General features: G+C 43.2%; 1 protein-coding gene across 1 annotated transcript in view; it reads left to right on the plus strand.

Annotated features, from left to right (window-relative positions):
* The first annotated feature begins 2,416 nt into the window (after nt 1-2,416).
* Nucleotides 2,417-8,947, plus strand: part of WDR59 (WD repeat domain 59) — a 113,239-nt gene continuing 106,708 nt past the window's right edge. The window contains exon 1 of the mRNA XM_019505803.1: nt 2,417-2,520. Coding sequence (XP_019361348.1) covers nt 2,467-2,520 — 54 coding nt within the window. The 5' untranslated portion in view covers nt 2,417-2,466. The remainder of the gene's footprint in view (nt 2,521-8,947) is intronic.

Raw genomic sequence — 8,947 nt, forward strand, 5'->3', positions numbered from 1 at the left:
CCCGCGCCCGGGAGGAGCCTGCGCTAACCCCTTCGCTGCCGCCGCGCCGGGCCCGGGGGGGCAGCGCCAAAAGCCGCCGCTCGCAGGGGGCTGGACCCCCGGCCGGAGCTGCCTGACGCCCCCACTTCCCTGCCCCGGGGGCCCGAGGTGTTGCGCAGCCCGCCGGGCCGGAGCAGCTCTGGGACGTGAAGGTTTCCCAACAGATGTCAGCTCAACTCCTTCGCCAGCCGGGAGCTGCTGGCCGCTGCCGCCAGGACGAAGCCCTCCTCGGAGCCGGCGCTGCAGGGGGAGGCCGGAGGCTCAGCCCGGCCCCTATCGCTTGTGGCACCCAACGAGGCGGTGGCAGTGCAGGCTGGTCGATTTGATCAGGTCCAGGAGCAGCTCCGGAGCTATTTGCAGGCACACACCTGTTAGCAAGATCAGGATTTGAGAGTTCAACTTCTCCGGAGCACAGACTGCTTCAGTTTCTGCCTTGTGCAGTGCACAGCACATTGTCAGGCCTTAGTGAACTAAAAGTAATCTGTCTTGCTCATTGTAAAGAGAACCTGTACTTAGGGCTTCTTTCCACCATGCTCTGGAGAGCCATAGATCTTACTGTTAGGAAGGTTTGTCTTGCACCTGACCCTAAACGTTTTCCTTTCCAATTTATCCCATTATTATTTCTAATTCTTATATTCTTTGCATTACCTGAAATATTTCCCCTTCCTTCCCATAGTTTAAATCATTTCTGCTGGGGAGGAGACCTATTTGTTGAGTATTATCATGTCCTCCTGATTCCTAAGGCACAAGCAACTTTGCCAGTTAGTTGGTGCTGAGCGGATATGGGGATCTGTGCATTGCATCGCACGACTGGAACCAGACACTGTGACACAACACCAAAAATGCTATGATTTATTGTTGTGTGGAATGCTATAAACCAACAAAATGGCACACATTTCCTCAGATTTTTACAATGTAACAGTAGGCAAACAAGCCTGAGCAGTGGGTTTCTTAGTTTTTTTCAGTTGTCAAGAACAAAAGCACCACCCACATTTTTATTTGAATATTAAAATACAAAAGAATTGGTAGGCACTAAACATTAAAAAGCCTAGTGGGACAGTCTTAAAGTGGCACTGGCAAATTAATGCGCAAAATACTGGTCCTGTGAATTTAGCCATTGACTTCAGTGAAACCAAGAATTCACTCTTCGTATCGGGAAATTCACACATCAGTTCCACAAGGATCACCTTCAAGTCTAGACACAGAACTTTTGCAACTTAATTCACTTTTCATTATTTATGTGTGTTACATTTGCATTTCACTCACTTCTCTATGAAAACCTTTCCTAATGAGCTGCTTTCATGTTCCTATACATTGGCACAAGCCTTAAATGCTAGAGCTGTCAACATTGGTTCCAGTTCCTCAAGGACTCCAGTATTTGTTTTAAATTTAGTAGGGTGCAATACCTGTTTGACTTCGGTGGGACTACACATGATAGCAATGTTAAGCAAATGCACAGATCAGTGATTTCAACCAGGGTGCCAGGCCACCCTGGGGTGCTTTGACATCCTTTCAGGAGTGCCATGGGGTGCCACACCTTAGTACTAGTAAGTGTGCCAACTGGTTTCACAAGATAAACCTCAAAATCCTGGCCTGTTGTGATCTTTCTGAGTTCTGTGCAACAAAAGATGTGCTCTGTTGAGGACAAGAAGTGCCAGGCTGGGGCAGACCAACAGTCCAGCTAGCCCTGTATCCTGCCAATGTGCGGCAGAAGTGGATGCTATAGAGGGAGAGTGCTGAACTGGTGTCAAAAGCACTGGCACACAACCTTCTGGCACCGCAGGGTAAGCGAGCAGTGCAGGACCAGCCTGTGGGCCAGATTGGCCCCTGCACACCAGGATTAGGCCTGCACACCTGGATCTGGACTGTGCTTTGCCAGGACCCCATGCAACCCCCACCAGGCTGTGCGCGCCAGGATCAATGCCTTGGCTCCCATGCTACATCTTCCTGGCCTTGCATGCCAGATCGATCCCTGTACTGCCCTGCGCACCAGATCCAGCATGCAGGGTCATGGCCTATGGGGCTCCCCACAGCCCTGTGGAGAGCCCCACGAGCCAGATAACAAGATGCCAGGGTTGGATCTGGTTTGTGGGCCAGAGATTGAGCACCCCCGCTCTAGAGCCGCTATTCAGTACCCTCTGCGGGGTCTATGATTGTTGGTTTGGAGCTGCCAGAGCCCGAGGAAACCCCTCCAACTGCTCCCTTCAAAAGCCATTCACAGATACGGAGGAAGATCAGCTCCTGCACCAGGCGCTCTGCAGAGCCCACTGCCGCCAACCGCGCAGGCCAGCTGCGCCGCAGGGGAGGCGCGTCTCTGCTCGGCCTTAAACCTGCTGCCTGCGGTCATGTAGCCCGTAGCGAACTACAGCTCCCAGCAGCCCTCGCGCTTCCTCTTCCCGGCGTCGCCTGTTGCTCCGGGCGGCCAAGATGGCGGCGCGCTGGAGCAGCGAGAACGTGGTGGTGGAGTTTCGGGACTCGCAGGTGAGCGTTGCCCTCCACCGCCGCCGCAGGGCGCATGCGCCCCCCTGCCGCGCCCGCCCTTGCTGGGGGCGAATCTGCTGTCCCCGGGAGGAGTCCGGGCTGCGGGGCGCGGGGGCTCCGCTCCTGGACCCGACGGCCTCTGCTCCCGCCGGCTTTGTGCTGGGGGGTGGTTTAGGCTGTCACCCCCAGGGCGCTGCCTGGGGTCCCTCGCCCGCAGCCGGCCGGGTCTGGACCGCAGCCCAGCAGGTGTTGCTGCAGGGGTCCCACAGCCGGTGCTGAAGTGTGGCTGCTTTGTGGGAGAGACGCGCCGTTTCCTGGCGCAGTCCTTGACCCTCCTAGCGCCTGCAGCTCCTCTGGGCAGTGACTGCCTCGCCAGGGCGACTTGTCTGCGGCTACTTCTCCGCCTCCCGCGCGGCCTGTGAGCTGCCCTGGTGTGGGGCCAGGCAGGGGAAATCCAGTATCTAGCTGGAACCATGGGGAAAATCTAGGCTTGAGTTGGACGATGTTAAGCTAGTCAAACCGTGTTTCTATCAGGAGTCTTTCGCTGTTTGTAGTTCCAGTTTAGGGCCTGAGTTGGCCTGTGAGTAGGGAGGGGAAAAAACCAGCAGCAGCAGTTACAAGAGGGAGAGATTTATCTCTCTCTTTTTTTGTGCTCTTGCAGTTGCATAGTATGTGGCTGCTTTCAAGAACTTTCTTTGAATAGAAACTTTCCTCGTCTGTTTTAGTGAGGGTTTTGAGAAGAATTGGGGACAGAGAAACAAATAAAATGATGTTCTGAGATTTGCTCTGTTGCCCTGATTAATGTGGTCTCATTGTTTCCACATTCCTCCATCTGTTCTCTTGTCTTACATTTGCATTGTAAACCTTGTCTGGTAAGGGCTGCCTTTTTGTCCTGCTGTTACATAGTGCTTAGCAGAGATGGACCTTGTCCTTGAGTATGATGGTAATAAAGATAACAAGTAAAGCCACCAAAACTAGCCTGAGAGGCTCAGGGGCTTGTGTTGTTTTTTTTTACCTGCAATTTGTTTTTAGTTCAGTTTCAGGAACTATATCATTTTCCAGTAGCATCCTTATAATTTCTTTAAAACAAAGTTTTATGAAACCTGAAGGACAATGCAGACTTAAGCAGTAAAACGGATTCCATGAATTAATTCATTTTCAGTCATTTCACTTCTTAAGTACTTATGTTGGAGTGACATTTTTGTTACCTAACAGTATATATAACTTAATATCTGGCACTGTCTCTGATAGGTGATGGACTGTTTTTCTGAACGTAGGTTTCCCTCGTTTTATGTTGTACATGCATTCCTGGACAATGGTGCATAACTCAAATTCACATAAAGGGAACTCACTTTGCAGTGTAACAAATAGGGATGTTACCATAATGGGGATGTCAACTACAGAAAGACATGTTGCAGACAACAAGTGAGGAGCACAGATCCACACAGGAGACTATATATGTGGTGTGTGTCACTCCCACAATGCACCTCACAGAGCAGCTGACTGTGGGTTTCTACCATACCTGTTGCTAAGAGTGAATTTACCTCACATATGCAATGACCCTTTTCATACCAAAAATTTGTTACAAGAATGAATTCGCACATGCAGAACCCTCATAAAGCGAGGGAAACCTGTATGTTCCCCTACCCTCACCCCTCCCAAACTAGAAATAAGTGTATCTAGTAGCCCTGGACAGCTGTTGGTTTCAGCTTTGTGCTGTTGAGCCTCCTTAACTGTGCTCTGCAGGGGCAGATTGGGGAGTTGGGGGAATGTAATTGTACAGTTGTATCCCACTTTGATTTCTGCTTCACCAAGCTTTAAGGCCCAGTGCCTAGAAAAGAGCAGCATTTTTCTTCAGGCAGTGCTGAGGGAGTCAATTAACTTCATGGCTCATTTTAAAGTACCTGATTCCTGCTAATCTCTCTTCACTCCATAGGTATAAATGGCCCTCTCTCCCTTTAATGGTCTTAATGTTCCATTAATCAAGTTATCCTTTTTTTTTTTTTTTTCTGCAGTTGTGCTGCCTGTTGGCTATTCCTGGTAATATATCTCTTCCATTTCATATCCCTGAAGACTGGTTTTTAGTTCTAGCTAAAAACCTTAACTCAGATGTAGTAATATTAATTCAGGTGAAAAGACAGCAAAGTGTTGAATGTACAGTCAAAGTTCTCAAGAAGGCTAGATTTGTTTTATATGTCTGAGTAAGAGAGATGCATTTAACTGTAATGACTACAGGACTAATAAAACAGTATCTTTGTATCTTTTTTTTAACTTTGATTTGTAAAACTAACAAATTAGTACATGTTCCAATAAAGCTATATTTGCTTTGATCTTAAACCAAATAACGGCCCCTAGCATATTGATAAATCTAGTTTCCTTTTAACTGGAGAAAAAATGTGTTTTGTATTATGTGATAATGCACCCTAACAGCTGCATGCCCGTCTTCAAAATCCTAGATCTCCCCATGGCTCTGTTCTAGGAATGACTGCAATCTAGAGAAAGTATTCTCAATGAAAGGGAAGTAATGAACAGCTAAAACAAATGTTGCCTTCTCCTACAGGTGTACTGGCTTTTAAAGCCCCATTCCTAAACTAGATTTCTGAAAATAATAATGATAGGAGATCTGTGCCTTGGTGTCATTTACTTGGAGTCCTTGGATGAATTTGTAGTGACTACCAGAGATCTGAAGACCCAAGACAGCTCTAGCCTGCTAGGAAATATGCCACTTTGGTAACAGAAATAATGAGTTTTTCAGCTGAGACATTTTAAAATGGAACAGGTGTTGCTAAGCACCATTATCATGCTGAAATCCTAGGATAAGTGTATATATAATTATGCTGTGACTAACTTTATTCTGCTTATTGCATATTTATTCTTTTTAGTAAAGTGATCATATCAGATATCCTATTTTTTTCCAGCTTACCTTGCACGTCAGATTTGTGACTTATTATTATTTATTTTTTTTTCTACTTGCCCATGACCTATGTGGTTAAGAATATTAAAATGTTAGGGGGTTGATCACTTTTAATATGTTTCAAATTATTTCTGTTACTAATTGAATTTTATAGGGAAATAAAATAAACTGCCTTCGGAAATAAATTCTAGTCAAAATCATTCGGGCAGGTTTGATTGGAGGAAATTTGGAATTACTTGAAAAGTTAAGTAAACACAAAAGTCAGCTTTTGTTTAAAAAATCTGTGCAGGGAAACCTCATTAAATGTCATGCAAGATATTGCAAACTGTACTAAAGAAGAAAGCACCCATGTTTAAAAGATGTACTAGAAATTGCCCCAAATTTTTTAAACTATGGATTAACTTTCTCTTTAGGAAAAGATGATGTGTTGAATTAGTGCATGTTCAGCATACTAAACCCAGTATACAATTTGTAAAGCCACTGCTGTAGCTTTACAGACTGTGTGGGGTTTAATACACTGAATATATATGAAACAAAGAAGAATTGGTTAATATCTTCTTCAGTCACTTTGTCTGGTAAATATGAAGAGATCAAGCTTGGACAAATTGTGAAGACATTGATAAAGAATGATTCCCAGGAAATTGGTAATGAGAACTGAAGGCTAGCATCTCTGGCTTGCTGGGTCAGGAGAAACCAAATATTACTAATATGAAATGATCTGAGGACATGTCAAGTGTTTTCTTAGCGAGTGGCTGTTTGTCAGGATTTTTTCAACCCTTTGTTTCTGTATTAAAATTTTGAATGTTGCTATTATCAACTTTTTTTTCCTACTAGAGCTATACCAACTTGCATTCCTGGTTTAGGAGCTGGCACCACCTGCTGTATGCCTGCTCTGGGGCTACAATGCTTCAGTATCTGGGGCTGCTAGGCTGACACCTTTTACCTACATTAAACTCCTCAGTATGTTTAATTTTGATTTTTTTTTTTTTTAAAGGTGTCTATGTAGGAAAGGCTGTGTAAGAAAACTGCACAACTGAAACGATAGTATTTTATGGAAGGCGATGGTTTCTTTAGATGATATCTTTTGATGGACCAGCTGCACAGTTGGGATAGAGTTGGACAAGCTTTTGAATGCAAGACACTTGTCGGATAATGTTTTGCATTTGAAAGCTTGTCTAGTTCTATCCCAACTATGCATTTTGTCTCATAAAAGATGTTTCACCCAAAGAAATCCTTGTTTCTTACATAATTCCTGGACCCTCACAGTTACAACATCACTCTAAAACTACCATAATATGGAAGGTATTTTATACAGTATTTTCTCCATAAAATCCTTTTGAGATTTACTCATATGAACTTCCTCAATTTCACTATCTCTGTTTGACAGATGGGGTCACAGGCTCAGAGGGGGAAGTGACTTGTCCAAAGTCACCCTAACGACCAGTGGCAGAGCTGGCATACAATCTGCATCTTCCAAGTCTTTACCCTGTACTCTATTTACTAGGTGACACTGCTTCAAAAACAGAACATTAAACTGGTGGCCAAAGAATTGCCTACCAACATTTTAGCGGTCAGGGCTCATAGAACTCTGAACAAAAGCAGGAGAGTTAACTGTGGTAAATGAACAATTAGTAGCATAGCAGTAAATCAAATGAGCTGCCTAATATAGATGTCTGGGAAATATTGCCTGTGCTGGTAGCTTAACTTGTTTCAAACATGCAAAATTTGAATGTGCCAATTTAGATGGGTAATAAATAGTATAATTGCAGCAATTCTAGGGTACCCTAAGAATCTATGTTAAAGGCAAACGTGTCAGTATAAAAAGTCTGTGAAATATATCTGACAACAATTTTTTTTATACTATGTATTACACGGATTTGTGCATGTGCAGTTAAGAGTCATAGCTCAGCATGTGAACCTGTAAACGAGTTTTTCATCCTGTTCTAATCAGTCATTGTTTTATGATATTGATTTTTGTTTTAACACAAATTCACTATCTAAAAATGCAGTATATTAGTACATGTGCACTCATTACAGTAATCTGTAAAGGGTAATGAGGTTAAAAAGTATCTTGTAAAGTACAAACATCTGAGTGGCTGTGTCCACGTGAGATGCTGACTGTGCAGTTGTTACTGTGCAGTAATGCCAAGGAACAGCTTTTTTTGTGACACTGACTGTACTGTAGCTTGTGACTGGTGTGGCAGAAAGCATGTGACCCTACTACACATCGCACTGCTGCGGAGCAGTCACAGGTTACTGCACAGTCAGCGTCTTGTGTAGGCCTGGCTAATGAGTCTCTCTGAATCTAGCTATGCATCAGGTTAAGTCTTTTGGTAATTTTAGTAAGCTTTCTCCCATCTTGTGGGAAGGGTGGTTATAGTAAGAAGACCACAAGATTTTTTCCGTTTTAGCTGTGTTTTAAATGCATGCTGATTTGCTCTTACTCAGACAAAATTGTTGATGTCAATAATGTTTGGCAATTTCCATCTTAATTCTTGATTGGGAAAAAAAAGATACCTAAGAGATACTGTGGCAAATCTATCTTTTCTCTTGGTTATATTGGTTAACAACATAACAGTAGAGTCATGCCAAAGCAATATGATTATCTTCTATGACAAAGTAGTGATTTTTTTTTTTTTTTTTTTAATTGGCTAGATGTGATGCCCCTCAGCTTTTCACATTTGTTTCCCACATTCTTCTCACAAATACACTAAGGAAATGTGGTTTAGATGAAGTTGGTAGAAGGTGGACAACTGGAGTCAACAAGTCAATGCCAAACTTGAGGGAAGTATAAAGTGACATTTCCCAGGAATTATTCTGGGTCCAGAATTGTTTGGAGGCTTCATGAAAATTTGAAGGATGAAATGGAATACACAATAAATTTGGGGATGATGTTCAGAAGTGTGTTGGCAAGCAATTTCGGAGTATACAATTAGAAGTCAAAGTAACGTGGATTAATTGGAAAAAATCACCTGAAAGAAATAGGATACAGTATATTAAGGGCATGCAATGTACCATACTTAAGAATAATCAAATGTACAAATACAAAATAGAACATGATGGGTTAGACTGTAGTACTTCAGAAAAGGATCTGGGAGTTGCAGGAGATCACAAATTGATTATGAGTCAACAGTGTAATGTAGTTGCCAAAGAAGTCAGTAAAGCTAATAATACCATATTTTCTCTCATACCCCACACCTTCCTTTTTTCTCAACAGCAACTGCTGGAAATTGGGGTGCACACTAGGGCTGTGCGAAGCTTCGGTCCCTGATTCAATTGGGCGAAGATTCGGCCTGATTTTTTTTTTAATTTTTTTTTTTTTTTTTTTTTTTTTTTTTTTTTTTTTTAAATAAAGGTATCTGTGAGAATCGACTCATATTTACAAATACACAAAAAAATAGGGAAATGTATTTTTAAAGATGCACACTGTATTTACATGTTCTATATTCAGACATATGTGATATATATTTCAACCTGGAACTACTAGATAGTCCAATTCACTGTGACTCATCA

Source organism: Gavialis gangeticus, unplaced genomic scaffold (assembly GCF_001723915.1).
Source record: "Gavialis gangeticus isolate Ggan-Ray unplaced genomic scaffold, GavGan_comp1, whole genome shotgun sequence".
NCBI lineage: Eukaryota > Metazoa > Chordata > Crocodylia > Gavialidae > Gavialis > Gavialis gangeticus.